This window comes from Triturus cristatus, chromosome 5_1 (assembly GCF_964204655.1).
Source record: "Triturus cristatus chromosome 5_1, aTriCri1.1, whole genome shotgun sequence".
In the NCBI taxonomy this organism is placed as follows: domain Eukaryota; kingdom Metazoa; phylum Chordata; class Amphibia; order Caudata; family Salamandridae; genus Triturus; species Triturus cristatus.
In genome coordinates, this window is record NC_140587.1 from 440,547,265 (window position 1) to 440,565,163 (window position 17,899).

The following is a 17,899-nucleotide window of genomic DNA, read 5'->3' on the forward strand; positions in this document are numbered from 1 at the left end:
CTAGAAGGGAAACAAACAGGGAAACCTAAAGGAAAGCTTAACCTGTAAGAAAAACAGAGCTGAGGAATTAAACATGTACAACACATCTTCCTCCTTTACGCAAACAAAATAAAGGAATGAGTGTCAACCTGAAAATGAAAACCATGATAAGAAAAAGTACTCAACAACAATAATCACTTAAATAAGCAGAGGTTTGCGACATCTTATACTTCTGGAACCCAATGCATTGTGGGTGTTCGAAAGATTTTCACCCAAGTCACGAGCATCACCACCACCCACTTCCCTTCGGTTGGCAATAAAGGGATGAGGAACAAAATCATCCACATCAGACAACATGTAACCATTTGAAGTCTGTACAGCTTGACACAAAGTGTCACCAATGTCAGAAGAAAGTGAGAATTTTTTCTTTTGATATAAAGAGACCCTGCGAAAGTTCCACTTTTTACCATTAGTCACAACCACATAGTGGGAAAAAACATTCTTGACAGTAAAAGGCCCTCTGAATTTGGAAAGGCCCTTAGAAACTCTTCCTGGTTTAACCCTAACCAAATCGCCTATAGCAATCTTACGTTTTTCGTCTTCAGGATTAGTGAGATGAGAAGGACCACCTTTGGCAACCCACTCTTTGATCCATGAAGGCGTTAGTTTGGTTCCAGGAAGCCTGCCATGCATGAGCTCAAACTGAGACTTTTCACACTGATTGTGTATGGTGGTACGATATGCCCAAACCATATCTTGGACCATATTGTGAACAAGTTTTCCACTCACACACGCCATCTGGATGATCCCCTTATCAACCCGATTGGCTCTCTCACATAAACCATTTCCTTGCGGGTTGTACAAAGAAGTGCGGTGATGTACCACACCGCACTCTGCAAGGAAAGCTCACCTGTTATGAGAGACGACTTAGTACCGTTGTCGGTAATTAACACTGGAGGAAAGCCTTCCTCATGAAACAATTTTTTTAAAACAACAATGGTGCTGGCAGTGGTGATGTCTCTAACAAAATCTACACTCAACCATTTTGAAAAAACATTGATAACAACAATGGCGAAACGCTGGTTGAGGGGTCAGTAGGTCCTATCAAATCTAGACAAATGCTATGCCAAGCACTACCTGGGTTTGTGATATGACTGGTAGACGATTTAGCACCCACCTTGAGCCTTTTCTCCCCTTCCTTGCTCGCAGAGCATTTCTCAACCCAAGAGGAAACTTGCTCATCCATGCCTGGCCACCACATGTCAGTTTTCAACCTCCGTTGAGTCAAAGTTTGACCTAAATGTCCTTCATGAGCTAAACTGATAAGTTTGGATCTTACTCCAAAATGGGGAACAAATCTATCACCCCTCATCAGAACAGTTGAGCCTCAATCAGACAATTTGTCCAAATTTTTAAGAAAAGGGCGTACAGAGACAAGCACACTGCTTTCGTGTCTAGAACCAAGCTTAACCAGATCCATAACAGCTTAAGAAAATGATCAGCATCCATGGCCCTGCACCATTCATCCACCGAAAAAGTTCCACCACCTACCACGAGCACATCTATAACGGAAGCAACAGCGCCATCATCATCATCATCATCATCATCACCAGCACCAGTAACAAAAGACGGACAGTCTAAACTTTCCCACTTAATAGAAAGTCTGGACAGACAATCTGCTTGGAGATTCTTCCAACCCTGGATGTGAGAAATCTCATATTGATATTCTTGCAATTTTGCAGCTAGCCTGGCCAAACTCATAGAACCTTTACCTGCACCACCAGGGGACAACATTTTCACTAAGGCTTTGTGATCAGTCTTAAGTATGAATTTGGTACCCCAAAGGTAAGTTCGGAAGTAATGAACACCCCACGCTGCCGCCGGTGCTTCCCTCTCAATAACTGAGTAATTTTGTTCCGAGGATGTGAGCGTTCTAGAAGCAAAGGCTATTGTTTTCTCGCAACCAGGATGTTTTTGCTACTGAACTACTCCTAGACCAGTAGCACTTGCAGCAGCCATGAGAATGGATGCACGTTTGATATCAAAATGTTCTAGAACATTAGCGTCCCAAATTTCTCTTTTTATAGAATTAAAACACATTTCTTGTTGTTCGCTCCAAACAAACTTCACCCCTTTCTTAAGTAGCTGTCTTAAAGTATTCTATAAGTCCCATGAAAGACCTTAATTGGTCTTTATCAACTGAACACGGGGCTTACTGAATAGCTGCTAGTAAGTTTTTCTTACGTTTTATACCAGAAGAAGAGATTTCATAACCAAGATATTCTATTGTGTTCCACCAGAAAACAACACTTTTCTTTACGTAGAGTGACGCCTACATCAGCAATTCTTTGAAGAACTGACTTAAGGACTTGGTTGTGGTCACTAACAGAATCTCCAAAAACAAATATATTGCTTTGTCAATACCTTTGAAGATTTAATTGACCATGCGTTGGAATACACTAGCTGCTGATGATAAACCAAAAGTCAGCCGTGTAAATTGGAGAGTACCCTCTGTTGTAATAAAAGCCGCAAGGTGTTTAGAACTATCATGTAACCTTATCTGGTGGTATGCGCTTTTAAGATTGAGTTTTGAAAAACAAATTGCATCTTTTAATGTAGAAACCAACTCTCCTATATTTGGTAATGGGAAAGTATCTGCTACAACGCATTTATTCAAGTCCACACAGAACCTTGTCTTGCCATCAGCTTTTTTGGTAATAACAACTGGGGACACCCAACTAGACGTCTCAACGGGTTCAATAACACCTCCTTGTAACATTTTATCTATAAGAGATTTAACGTCCTCTCTAATTATTAATGGGACTCTTCTGAGTTTGTGCTGTACTGGTAAAGCATTTTTTTAAACAAGATCTTATGAAAATAGGCTTTAAGCTCACCTAACTCATTTCTAAAAACAGTGCTAGCCTCTCGCAGTATTTCCTCAAGGCTCACATCGTCAACCGACATTGTTTGAAGAAAGCCGTTGCACACCTGTTTTTTCTCGATGTACTCCTTTTGTTTGACTATTATTTTGCATAAATATTCCTTGATATGCGTGCGTCTGGGATCGTGCCTTGCCTTGTATCACGTACAATAATCAACAACATGCAGCATAACGATGCTGTATACCCATTCGCACAGCTTCGGAAAATTGCGTCACACACTTTTAAACTTGTTCACAAATTTTATTCAGAAATGTTCAAATGTAATCCAGCTTGACTTGATTAATACACGAAAAAGCTGTTCCAAATATCCCAATGCTTCACGTAAAATAGTTGTGCCCATCCAGGCCTCTTACTACTTCATGTCAGGACATTTGTTTCATAAAATACAGCAACATCATACTCCCAATGCATTTCGGGCATCCTTTCTTGCCCTTCGTCAGGGGAAGCTGTTTAAAAACAATAAAACCTGTGTTACTTCTCCACATCTCTACTCCATGATCTCATAACAAACTTCCTCACTATAATCCCAAATGCAACATAAAATTCCCTTTCAAACTACTCACGTAATCACCCACCCTCGGAACCATGCTAGCTGTGTGCAGTGTTTATTACAACGCAGTTACCTCCCCTACTCCATCCTCGCTGTTAAACCTGCCAGTGTTATACCACGTTGTAAACTAAACACTCGAACCAACCCTGTGTGTTAAATAAAAACCTCTAGATTCACTAGACCCTATTCCCAACTCCAAAACGAAAATTCAATATCTAATGTCTGTTCCTGTGCCCTTACATACAAAGACACATCGTCAACCACCATGACTTGCGAAGGAGCTCTAGGATTTACAGTAATGTGAAGATCGTATTAAAGGATCCACCCTTAGATAGGAGGTCCATCAACAGCAACGTACATTTTTCCTTTTGTTGACCAATTTGAGAACATAATGTCTGCTTCGAAGAAACCTAATAAATCTATAGACTGTCCTTGGTAGCCTGCAGGTGAAATCTCACTATGTAGGAGAGGCTTCACCCCCACCCCCCAACTCTTTCTCAAACAGATTGGGACTTATAGTGTATCTAGAGCCTGTATCAACCATAAGCGAAACCTGCTGCCCATCAAAAAGAAATGACACTTTAGGTCTGTTTTCTCGCTTTTGGTTGACAGGACTGACATCGCTATCAGCAACAACCAGGAGTCTAGCTTTCTCTTTTTTTGTCCTCTGTAGAAACTTCCTGAACTACTGCAACTTTAGATCGAATTTTCGTTTTACACATCTTAGAAAAATGACCAAGGCGACCACATTTCAAACACTCTTTGTTGGAAGCAAAACAGAATTTTGAATCAGATGTGTGTCCATTTCTACCACATCTTGAGCAAAACTTGTTTGGCCCCTTTGTGAAAACATTTTTTTTTTGTTAAACAATCTATCCTTATTCCTTAATAAGGCTACAGAATCTTCATCGCATTGTTCATTTGCTTCTGTCATTTTTAACAGAAACCTCTAATATTTTGTGGTTAACATTGCTTTTCTGTAACTCTTTCATGCAAGACTCGGATTGTTCTATCACTTTGGCTAAATCAATGGGCACTTTCAATGTGGGATTCTTTGCTGCCCACAATTTTTCTTGAATTTTCCTGTTATTACATTGTACTATTAGATGCTCTCTAATCAATTTGTCTGCCATAACTCCAAAATTGCATTTGACCAACAGTTATCTCAGTCTATAGACTCTTCAGTACGTTGTCGATGAGTATAGAATTTGTACAAATTCATCACTAAATTTTCTTCTTTTGCGTGGCTTGCTTCTAGTCTACATATTACTTCCTTGTATTCGTCAGGTAATGGTTGACCATTCGCTTGTAAGGCTTGAGGTAAAAATCTAAACACATGTTGGCCCTCTTTCCCCAAAGAATTTAGAAGTAAGGCTTTTTTCCACTTTGCAGAAAAATCTTGTCCATCTAAAGCATCCAGGTAATTATCAAATATCACAATCCAAACTTCCCAAGGTATCGAAGGAGTGCCAGGATCGCTTAAAAATTGGGGCGGCAAAGCAACATTAATCTGTTGACTTGACATGACAAAGATTACACAATACAAGGTTTAGCTATATGAAATACTCTGTGCACTTGGCTGTGAAAAATGTTTTAGAAAGAAAGGTCTAAAATAACTTAGATGTGCATAAAAATACTCACTGACTGTTAAGTTGCGCAGTGTGACCGTTGAAAGCAAGAACATGAAAATTTCGTACTCGTGCTGAAGGCTAATATTAGTAAGTGCACATGACCAAAACAGCACTACTGAAAATGTGTAATTGGCGCCAACCAGTTAGGTGGACACGTTAGAGGTGTGCGTGTCACCGAGGCACACTGCGTGAAGTAATCCGTGTAGAATACGATCCTCGCTGTGGTTGCTTATGAACTAAAAAGCACACCGTTCATAAGAAGAACGAAACTTGTAATGACAGTCAAACGTCCCGAGATTAGGCAGAAATGTTCAACGCTGAACGCGTCCCACACTTTTAGGTCTCGCCTTGCTATCGCGTAAGCGATTGCAAAGCGAGACTATTGTAAGGGGGTTTTAAAAGTGCTCCCAAAAAGCGGATTGCATGGCTAGCACGCGCACAATCGCACGCATCGTGCCGCCATGCAATCCGTTTGGCATCGCACTTCAAAGGGTCTGCTCCCCCGCCTGGAATGCGCTCCACCGCCCCCAAGCGCGCGCGCCACGCTCCGCCGGCCTTGTCTTGTTTTTAAATGGCCGACTTGCGTTGCGTGGTGATAGAGCCCTGAAGACTGCAACGCTGGCTTTAAAGTCGACTTCTGGAAAATATACTCCTCAAAATGGCTGAACACGTTGAGGTGAAGACAACACAGCTGGCTCAATGGCTGTGTGCGTGCTGTGATGACGTGCACATTTGTAAAATGGAAAAGTGCTAATGAAATTCACGGTTGGACGAGATGACGTCACATCAAGGAAACTCTTCTGTACTTTCCTGGAAATTTTGCCGATACTGCAAATACAATTCTAGCGTGTATCTTTATTGTGGACCACCCACAAAGAGATTATCCGAAGTGTTCGTTGTTGGGCTGCGTGTCTGAGAAGAAGAAATTGATAGATGGAAAGAAATCCGCTTGCCATCAGAGCGTCTGGTCAGCACCAACACCGAAGATAGTCGTCAAAATTGTGTTAAATAATTGGACAGCTTGAAGACTTCTCCAAGTAAGTTTCTGATGGAGTTTATTCGGATATCAACCAAACGAACACCTCACTGGCTGACCAGACCAGTAACTGACAAATCATGGAATGGTCAGATGCACATGCTAGAATACAAGCAGGTATTCTAGAAGGGAAAGAAACGGGGAAACGTAAAGGAAAGCTTAACCTGTAGGAAAAACAGAGCTGAGGAATTAAACCTGTACAACAAACATCTCACAACCTTGTGGGTCTCTTATTCCGGTTGATATGGAGGCCTGATCGATGTCATCTAGACCGTACGTGTCATAATTTTCTTGGGGGTCAAAGATCTATTCTTCCCAAGTGATATCGTCATCATCCATGTTCTCTTGTCTAGAAATAAGATCTTCCCGCTTATCTGTTGGGCCATGAAGGTCACTCTTTCTTTAAATGCCGCTAAGGACAACTCTTCCTTCTGCCCCGTAAAGGTGGCATTTCCTTTCGTGCTGCTAAGAGCACCACACTGAATTGTAGCGCTCAGGCTACCAGCGCTGCAGGCGAGGTCTTGCGCCTTTTCCAAGCGTTTCCTTTTCTGGGAAACCTTTCCCCTCTTTTGGGGTTTGAGGTAGAAGGAGAGTCCCCCTCAGATAATGAGAAATAGTTTATCTGAGTGGGTGTCTCTCTTCCTCTTTGTTAATGCACTGCCCTTTAATTGAGAATCTAAGTTCCTCCTCCACAAATATTTTAAGGATTCCCCAACTCACCCATGCTTTCATTGGGTTCATTTACTCCTTCCATTGCTGAAAGTTTAAGCCAATTATAAGTTCAATCTCTTGTTTTTTCCTTAGTTGTGCCAGTGAGTTCTCTCTCAAACAATGCTTGAATTATATACAAATATATCAGTCTGTTAACAAAATCTTGAAATGGAGATTTCCTTCCGTAGAATGATCATTATCAGCAAGTAACTGCGAGTGCAGGCTGGTTGCTAAGCAACGTGCTGTGAGATCCCCGCGTCACACTTAGCAAAAACGCAGTAATCAATGCAGTTGTGGGTTTTTTTTTGTGTGTATGCAAATGTGATAGATAAAATTTAAATTGACCGCAATCACAAAAGTGGTTTTGCAAGACTGTGGGGGTGGGGGGAAAGAGTCACTCCACCTACCTGTATCTCCTCCTTAACTCTACGGGGCAGCCTGCTTGAGGCGGAGCATTAGCTCGTCCGCCTGGCTGCCGCAATGTTGGTAGGTGTGCCTTGTTTGTACTACAACGCGCTCAGGTGGGCACTCCAAGCTGCGACGGAGGACAAGCGAAACTTGCAAACAAGTGCTAGCCAGTCCGACTGCTTCAAGCCCTCAAACCGCTCACAGAGAGACCGATGGTAAGAATCTATAAAGAGCATAATTTGGAAGCCCTTAAACCCTCGTTATGGACCTAAGACAATAAAGATGGGGTCAACAAGACTACAATAAACAGTCAATAAGACTGAAAATATTCAACCATCCGCAATCTAGTCTAAATCCTGATAAAAGGGTAAAGACACATTCATAAATTGGAAAGGTCCAAATAAGCCTACAACCTGTAGCATTTAAGCGCCAGAAGTCCAATGTAAAAAAATAAATATATATATATATATATATATATATATATATATATATATATATGATCATATATGCAGGAGCGGTTAGTGACATTTGAAAGTGGTGGGGCGAATCAAGTGCAGCAGGTCTCGGGGCTCACGGATAGCTAACAGGGATAACTTAATAATAGCTGTCGCCACTTTCAAATGCCACTAGCCGCGCCTGGCTTGAGGCTTTCAGTGCATGTATTTTTGATGCCTGGTTTTTGGGTATGTATTTGGTGCGTGGTATGCGTGCAGGGTATTTGTGTGGCTGCGGTGTGTAGTATTTGCGAAGGAGGTTGCTGTGATTTATAATACATTGTTTTTTTAACTTCGATCAAATTGTAATTTTGACCTTTCTAAGAGTTGTGTCGCGAGTGATGGCGCAACATTAAACAGCATACACACTACCAAACTACATAAAGGATTTAAAACTCAAGGCAAAATTAAACCGAATGCCCCTACATACAGAGACCATACAAATCACTTCACCTACAAACCATGGGAGAACCAACACCCTAGCACAAACAAAGCACACACAAACCGAGGTGCAGCCGGACACAAACCTCGTAAATGCTTAAGATTCAGACAGGCACTGTTTGGTAAAAAAGAGAGAGACTCGGAATTACACAAAACGCCCTCAGTCGCGGCCGGCAAGCAAGGTGGGGGGAAGGGTCGAGCGGAGGGAGGACAGTAATTCAAATAAAAACGTACCTTCCTCGACCTCTGGATCAGCAGCGCCGCTGCGTCAGCTCCTGCCTACCACTGCTCCTGGCTTCGTTTTGCCTCTGCAGCCTCCCTCCCATCCCCTAAGCCAATCCCAATGCTGCAATGGCAGCATTGTATATTGGTAAGGCGCAGCGGAGAGCACCCCAGCTGGGCCATTTTCCCTCTGTAGGCTGCATGCAGCAGCCTACATAGTGAAAAAGAGGGAGTGCGCATGACTGCTTTGTTCAGCCCTGGCGCCGACCAAACAGTCAGTACACAACAGTGGGCAAAGGCACTCCCCCCCCCCCCCTCCACCCCTCGAACAGGTCCGCCCACCCGCCCACAACCAGGCACTCCAGGCACTTCTGCTTTCTCGCAGTTCAAGAAGCAGAAACATAAAATGGTAGTTTTACCATTCTGTTTCTGCCTTCTCGCGAGAGCAGTGGGGCGACGCCCCTATGGAGGAGCCGCCACTGCATATATGGTACTTATCTGTGAAGGAGCAGCCAGTAAAAAGAGGATGATGACTATGAGCACTGAATGATTGTACTGTTGGAACATTCTATGCTTTATGATGTATTGATGTTCTTTAAAAGGGCTGCATGTTGGGACAGCAATAAAAGGATAATGCATAATGGTAGCCTCCGGTCATGTAATGAAATGTTGGCAGAAGCTTTTTCAATGTACCCGACTCCTCAAGAGCTAAATTGTTTAATTTGTAATGGGGTCCGCAAATAGCTCTGACAAAACACTTCAAATCTCCCTAAAGCACACTCTGCTGTTTCTGTAATTAGAGCTTTGCAATCGCACTTGCCCACCCAAGTACGATTACTGGGATCCACCCACAGGTCAGCCAATGCACTTCGTTCCTTACCTCCCAGAAATATCTGCCAATTCTGTGCTGTACTGGAACCGACACTGAGCTCTGCTCATACCCCTGAATGCTAATCTGTAGCATCAACCTTTATTCCAGGACTGGGACCCACACACAGGTCTGCCATGCACCTTAGACCTGACCTGTAGATTCTACCACTATTTTTAAATATTGTCATTTGGTTAATTACTTTCTTTATTAGGTCATTATTGCACAGTCCTTATAACAACATTCTTAATGGGTGATCACTATACACAGCTGCTGCCAGGGATACACAGTCCACAATGCTTGACATTACAAGAGACTTACTTCAGGTAAGAAATACTTTGAACCAGTTTGTCACACAACGTGCGGCCCACCACAGTGGCTCACGCGGTCGTCAAAATCTCTGTAAAGAAGCCCGTACTGCCTCGCCAAGCTCATCATACGCCACATGCCCACCCACACTTTTATACCTGCAAGTCTCAACCCAAATTTCAATGCACCCTCACCACCACCTTCAAAATAATTTTCCAAACTTCCTGAACACAGTGTTGGTCAGCAGTGTATATTGAGTCGGTGACAATAAGCTGGGAAATGTGTGCCTTTTGGATTGCCACAAGTTTGGGGGACATGGTACAGGTTGAGAGTTATGGGAAAATCCTGCTGTCAAATGCTTTTCTCAGTATCTGAAGAATTTCATGGATGTTCCATGTATTCCCCTGTAGGTGAGGCAGCGGTTATTGAAAGTGGCAGCAGTGTTTCCAGGAGAGAGTGATGAACAAGCAATGTTGGCCTCAAGGGAAGGGGGTATCAGAATGTTTTTTCATCTCTGTTCTGGATGGCTCAAAGACGCTTTAGGACTTGGCAAACTCGATTAATGGAATGGAACATCTAAATGGCTTTTTTGTGCCCTTTACTTTTTCTCGACTGCTTGGGTGTAGCTAGGGGATCAGGGATTAGAGGTCCAGGATATTCTAGTGCATTCCACTGTTTTATGGTATTCAACTTAATTTAAATGCTTAAAGAGAATGATTTACAAATGTGCATTTCAAATGTCTGTAGATAACCGTACAGAATTGTGTTTTGTCCAGCGAATTCCACCTAGTCTTTAACCTTTTCTTCTTTAACTGAAAGCTTTCTGGGATCATCTACTAAAGTAGATGCTTGGCTGCAACAAGAGGGTGTTGGTTCACAGATTCAGAAGGGTCATCCCCGCCAGTGCCAGACCACAGAGAGAGATGGGGCAGGTTCACCTCCAGAGCAAAGACGGTGAATGGCCACTGTGTAGGCCAGACAGCATTATTATGTTATGTTATCATATCTTGTAGAGCGCGACAGCTGCCCCAGCAAGGGGGTGTCCCGGCCCCATTGCTACCGTACAAAGGCGGGTTGCTGCCATTCCAAGTCAAATATTTTGCAGTTTTCAGTGTTTTGCTTGAAGTCTACAACGAGCTCTTAAACAGGTCAAGATTAATGGGCCAAAAGAATCCAGAAGCCTTCTTCAAATCCGATTTAGACATACTTATCAACATAAACCTTACACTACAGTTATCCCACTGCTTTATTATCATTGTTACTCTTGTCACCTTGTGGGGTTGCTACCTTTCATTCAAAGAACTCGTTACAGTTTATCACTGTCAGGTGAGAAGCAAAGTAGAACAAACTGGAATTTAAATAGTGAATGGACCTTTTGCTTCTATCACGTGGTTGGAAATCCTCACCCTGATCTCCAACCACCATTTGAAGTAACATATATGCATATTATATAACGCTCTGACAGCATTGGATGGCCTATCCAGACAGCTGCATTGTCGTGACGTCACCTATGCGGCCGATCAAAACATCCTGAAGCACATTTTCGAGTTTGAATTAGTTGGGGTTTCACCTTGGCCTTCTGCTAAAAGTGCACCCCCTGCTGCTGCTGAAGGAATGCAGTTGGATGGAGTAGTGCTTCAGCAGACCAGCACCGAAGGCGGTGCTGAACGGAGCAAATAAAGGCGGAATGCATCAAATATTTCAAGGACACATCTCCTGCCAGCGGCGGAAATAAGTTACACAAGGAACTATTGTAAACTTACTACTACCAGTTTAATGGCCAAATCCAGTAGATATCTTATACGGTGAGACACAAGTACGAAACCATAGTAGCAGGTTTCATATAGGTTTATGGGATTTGTAACGCGCAGCTACAAAAGAGTGTCCCCGACGGTGAGACACAAGTACGAAACCTTAGTAGCAGGTTTCATATATGTTTATGGGATTTGTAACGCGCAGCTACCAAAAAGAGTGTCCCCGCTCGAGCCTTAGGAGAACAAAGCGGAGAGCACCTCAGAGTACAGAAAAGGGACTAGATTAAAAGGAAGGTCTTAGGCCTCTTCTTAAAGAGCCAAGTACCCTGGATGCTGCATAATTCCAGCGGGAGTTGGTTCCATTCCACAGCAGCTCTATAGGCAAATATATATTTGATATCAGGCTGTGAATTCTTGCCTAAAAATAGTGCAAAAATAGTTTTTTTACCTGAAAACCTAACTCTGTTATGACATATTAACAACAGATTTCTAACGTCCACTGCAGAAAGTGAGAATGGCTTTTTTGTGTTATGAGTGATGTGCCTGTGCCACTGCACCACCGAGTATCTGTCAGTCATCTGTCTGTCCTCTATAATCTACATGGTAATTGTAGGTCCTCCTGCTAGAGAAGGTAATCCTTACTTTCTGTACAAAAATAGTTGGAAACAGGCATAAGTGCTGATGATGCATACTGCTTGGCATGAAAGCCAAGTAGCTCATCATTGTACTTATAAGCGCGTTTGGAACATTCTTTGACATGCGATTAAAATAACTCAAACATGTTGCCCATCGCTTTTGTGTGCAGTTAGATAAAAGTGTTTTAAAAGCATTTAACAGTTGGGGGAAACGCCAACACCATACTGAAAGGCAGGATATTGTGCTCTTTTTGCCTACTTTTCTGTACCCAACCTCCCCCAACACTTTTGTATCCTTTATCATTATAGTCTTTTTTATTTTTTTTTGCTCTTTGCTCTTCGACCTCTTCATTTCCAGAGTACTTCACAAGAAGAGATAGGAGGGGTCTTCTGTGATTCTGGTTCTGGTGTCTACCTTGTGGCCTCGGTTCCCCCTTCTACAGATGATCGTAACCAGACCAGAATGATTGCTTTCTCTGCCTCTGCTTTGGTGGTTGGTTATGTCACTCAGTCACTTGTCCTAGTTCAGTCTGACATGTTTCAGGATGAACTGTTGGAGCTCTTGAAACCTGGTATAGACAGGGAGGTTGTGGTACCTTTACAGTTTTCTTGACGCCCTTTTGTACTTTGTGCATATATGTAACATTGAAGGACTTGTACTTGGTGTGACACTCGCATGCTTTCCCATTTTGCTTCTGACCCTTTTTGTATTTCATGCTTGATGTTTTTCAGTGTGGCCTAGCAACACCTTCTTTACATGTCTATCTGGCACCTACAAGAGCTTATAGAGAGACGGGCGGAGTCTGGTTAGCCTCTCATGAGAGGTATGCTGCTCATCTGATGATTGATTATAGTTTGCCCGTGCTAAGTCCACTCTGACGCCTTTATGGATTCTTCCTCTTGTCCTTTGGGTCTTGTTGAGTGCTTCATTTAAATTGTTTCTGTGGCTCCCTTTTAGGTGGCAATGCTTTTTCAAGGTTGACTTAAATAATCTTTCCACTGAATCTTTAATTGATCTAGTGAGGACCCTTAGCTAGATGCTTCTTTAGTTCGTGCTCCTCTGTAGGGTCCTTGATTTTTCCATCAGCATCCTGATAAATCTGAAGCGTCATGAGGGGGCATACTGTAACATCTGTGCCAGGTACTTACCAGAGGCAGCAGTGTGCAGTTATGAGAAGGCAGTGTATTCCTGTTGTCCACGCTCCGCATGTGGTGAGCCCCCGTGGCTGTAGTTCACGTGTTCAGTGTACAGGAAGTCATATCTCACTTCGCTGCTCACACTGTGTCTGCATTATCTCAGTTGCCCAGAGGGGTTATCCGCAGTTTGTACAGAGCATTGACCTTAAAGAGCGGTGGTTAATGCATGGAAACTCGCTGGGCAAGAAAGATGTCAAACCTAGGATTCTTGTAGTACCGGCTAGATGCCCCATCTCTGAAGATGTAGGTGTGGTTAGCCTTAAATATAATCCTTCATGCTATGGTGGCTATTCCAGTGATTGTTTCCTGAAGTTCACAATCCAAGATGAACCTTATCCATTTCATATTATGTAATTTCCTTATTAGGTCATGTATAATGAGGCACTAATAAAGGGATGGATGGTCACAACTCATTTCTTCTAATATTTTGCTCTCATTTCTTGCAGGGTTCCTATCTGCATTTCTAGTTCTGAAAGGTCTTTGTTGGGCTCCTTCTCCAACCTGGTTCAGGGCAGTTTTGGTGCCTTGTTTTCCAATACTTGCATTAATTCATCATATTGAATCAAGAGCTATCACTATATTCAAGGAGGTGTTTTCTGTCCATTATGACTTCTTCCTCTGAAGGAGACACTTGACACCTTTGTTGTGCATAAAAAAAATCACATACATGAGTATGCTATCCTTAGGTGCGATTGAATAGCCTTTGTACCATGACTAGTGAACTGAGCAGTTAGTTTTGGGTGTTAGAACTCAGTGATTAGGCACTATGGGGTGTGGTGGGGTGTACCCTTAAAGGTTCAGGTGTTGTGGTGTGATATCCTGTAGACTACACAACACAGTCAGGACAGCTTGGCTTTTCCCAGTCACATATTGCAGTCTACGTCAACTGAACATACCATCTGGGGATAAACCATCTATCCACTCAAAGCTCCAACTAGTAGGGCAGCTGCTCAAGGTAGAGTGTCACATTATTTTCTGCGTCTCTGAAAAATTTCTAGGAAGAAAAACGAGTCCATCCCCACTGCAATTCAATTTCTTTTCTCTATACCCCATCTTCCTTCGGTTCTCATTGCTTTTTTTATTTACTTTTTAATCTCCAACATTTGTTAAGATGGACATCCTTTGTATTCCCTATTGTAACCATAACAGATATTGGTGCTATAATGCACTTTTTATTGTAAATAAATAACAACCATGACTGATCTTTATTTTTTCTTTTATTGAAATAAATATTTTGATTTTCCAGAACCTGCAATGCATGTGTGGAGGTTTCTAAACACGATGATATAGATGGCCTCATCAAAGATATTTTTGAAGATGTGAGCTTCGATGACGAGCTGGTGGTGAGTACAATGGATGTGCACTCTGCTTATTGATAGTGCTTGGGTCTGCTCCACAGATTTGCATCGGTAAATGTAGAAAATCTTTTGTGTGTACTTTGACATAGTCTTGCCATTCCAGCTGCTCCGTACTGAAGTAACTTCCAAACAATAGCTTCACAATATTTTCCTGATCAATGATACAATACTTTCCCTTGCACAGGCAAGCAGAATATTTGTATTCATTTGGTTCAAACCTGACTGCCATATCTGGTCTGGAATAAGAAAATATATTTTTTTTAATGCTTGCTGTAGATTTTATGCATCACCACTCTTTAGCTAGCAGAAAACACAAGAATGAATACACAACTACGAGCCTCATGTACCAAGCACTTTTGTGATCACAAACCCAGCAATTCACAAAATCATAGGGCTTGCAACAAACAGCAGAAGTGTTTTTAGGTTTCGCCTAGCGTTGCAGCGCGCAGGCTCTGCTCTGCGAGACATATTGTGGATGAGGAGATTTCAGAAGGGGACTTGAAGCCCCGCCCCTCATTTTCATTGGCTGGCGTCATCGTTTATGTAAAACGGTGGCCTCTGATTGAAACTGAGGCTTTTTGGTTTCAGCCCTTTCCCCTTTTCGTCCGGCCCATCCGGACTGGATCATCTGCTTTGCGGCAGTCGTGAAGCAATTTCTTATCTTTGGGGGGGCGTGTAGTGGCGGATCATGTTTCCGACCGCTTGTTTTTCTCCTGAAGTGGCTCTGCGGGTCACGTGACAGGCTAGCTGATGTGAAAGTTTCTCCCCGACCTCCCGCCCACACACCCTCTCCCTCTGCCAGAGCATGGCTCCGCCGTCAAGCTGACACCTCCACCGTCAAGATGACACCTCCTGGAGCAGGCTTATCGGAAATTAGCATTTTCTTCAACATTTCGCCCAGCCAGCGGAGGCAGGCAGACGTTTCGTAGACAGCCGCTAAAGAGCGCGCCCCGGGAGCACACCAGCCCTCAAGAATGGATCACCCCGGGTGCTGGCCTGCCTGACGCGGATACGTGACAGAGGCCCGCACCGAGGCCCCTTGGAGACTCCGTAGTGTGAACGCACCTGTGCACGGCCACTCTCAACAAGGAGCAAGGGAGCCCTGGGCCCTGATGCAAGGACAGAAACGGCCCAACCTTTGAAAGTGAAAAACACCTAAAATGTGTTTCTGATTCCCGCTTAAGGAAGAACATACTTTCAATGTAACAAATACACAGTAAAGTCCAGAAAGCCAATTTTGATATTCTGTCTTTATTCTTGATGAAAGATACAACAAAAACAGTCAAGCCGGGTAGAGCTGGATCTTCTTCAGGGCAAGAGGACGTTTTTATTCATCACATCAGTTTGAACTGCTAATGCAGTAATTCCTTGACCATATTTGTTTTTGCATGCGTTCACATGCTCCATATATCGAGTCATGTCGAGCACATCTAATGACGCTATTCATGTCGATTTGGTTACAATGGGCCCAGTGGTGTAACACAGGCCCCCCGCAGCCCTCGCTGTGCAGTGGAGGGGGCAAGTACCAGGGGGCCCCCTCAGCATATTATTCTGCCCGCGGAGATCCTTAATGGGTCAGGAGGGGGCCCCTCCGCTTACCTTGCAGGGGAGGGGTCTAGTTCAGGAGTGCACCCTGCTCCCACTAACACCTGTAAGAGGTGCATCTTGCTCACTCAACAGGGGGTTAAAGACATTGTCATTTACAACGCCATTTACTACGCAATAGCTCTAAATTAAGCAAATGCAAGACCATTGCATTTCCAATGCTTGTTCTTTATGTACGAAAAACCTTTAATGAGTCTGAAAATTCTTCCCCACTCATAAAACGGCTTTGGCAACCCTGTCCGATTCGCAAACGGGGACATTCTCCCTCCTATTTACGAACCGGGGAGGAATATATCAATGGTTGGTGACTGCAATTGTGGCCTGGGAGCAGGCACGCAACGCCCATTGGGCTCACAGGGCTTCAGGCTCAGTATATGAGACCCGCCCTACGTTTCCTACTGTATGATGGGGGTAACAAAAATAAATAAATTCAGAAATCGTTTGTAGTCGGTCATTACTGGTCCGTGGTTTGTTATAGAAGTATCCGTGCTATTTCCCTCTTTTGTTCCCATATTTCACAAACTTGTACAACTACAGAGATGATGAGGAAATGCCTCATACCAAAGAAAATCTTAGGCAACCTGTGCATGAAATGTGACTGGTTCAAACCAAATTGGTTGCCTTATTGGGAATCTTTCACCAAATGCAGGTACAAACAGAAACTCTAGAAATGTGTGACGAGTTGGTATGTTCTGCCTTTGTGTCATTAATAAGATTGTGACTTCCAGATACATGGCCTAGGATATTAGACTTTTATAACTGGTCAGAAGGCTTCATCATGCATGTTTTAGACACAATAACCCTCCACCTTTGTCCTCTCCATGGTAATCTTCAATTTGATAAAGCTGTCAAAAATCACGCATTTATTTTAAACGTCCATGTTAGCAAGCAGTCAGTTTTGATGTATTGATACGTCTACAAGACAAGATACAATGTTAATTGACATTAAATCATGCTACGCATTAAAAAAAAAAAACTTGAAAATAGGGCTACCTAACTAAAAAAAAAAACGAATATGAAAATATCTTGCAACACTGTTGTGGCCAAAAAGTCTCTGGAAGCCTTGCAAATAGCCAAATTTCCTCGGAAATATAAAGTTTTGATGTTTGGTTGCTACATTAGTCATTGTACCTTTTAGAAATGGGGCTTCTGGTTGGCTAGCGTATGCCCCTAAGCCAGGCAGACTCCACCACTCTAGTCGGGGAAAGTTAGATACACACCTAGGATAACCTGTGCTGTCCCTAGAGCAGGCAGGCTTATCATTTGAGGCAATTTGTTAAGTATTTGTGCAACAAACGCACAATTACACAATGAATACACCACAAAAAACTCCACACAGGTTTAGAAACTTAGGAGATATTTATTTGAATGAAATAAGACCAAAACTACAAAAATCCAATCAGTAGAGAAAGATATATTATTTATAAATGAGTCTAGGTAAAAGCAGTGCTTTCAAATTTAAGATTCTTTTCAATGTACACATATTACTGCATTCCTAGAAGAGTAAGAGTGTTGTTCTATTAGAATATTGATGATCCCGCTGGGAGTTTGGTCATGCTTTCCACCGTAGAGCGACGGGATTGTAGTGAGTTTATAGAATCCAAATAGCAGAATGAGAAGCGCAACACAGTAACACAGGGACTACTCTGGTCCAGTTGTAGACAGAAGAAAAATATGTGCACTCAGCTGTGAGGAGCGCAGCACAGTACCACAGGGATCTCTCGGATCCAGTTGCAGACAGAAGAAAAGTGCACGC

The 17,899-nt window shown here is 42.9% G+C and overlaps 1 protein-coding gene across 1 annotated transcript in view; it reads left to right on the plus strand.

Moving 5' to 3' along the window:
- The window catches only part of CFAP418 (cilia and flagella associated protein 418), a 173,386-nt gene that overhangs the window by 68,331 nt on the left and 87,156 nt on the right, over positions 1–17,899 (plus strand). Inside the window, exon 2 of the mRNA XM_085605224.1 lies at positions 14,427–14,523. Coding sequence (XP_085461350.1) covers positions 14,427–14,523 — 97 coding nt within the window. The remainder of the gene's footprint in view (positions 1–14,426; positions 14,524–17,899) is intronic.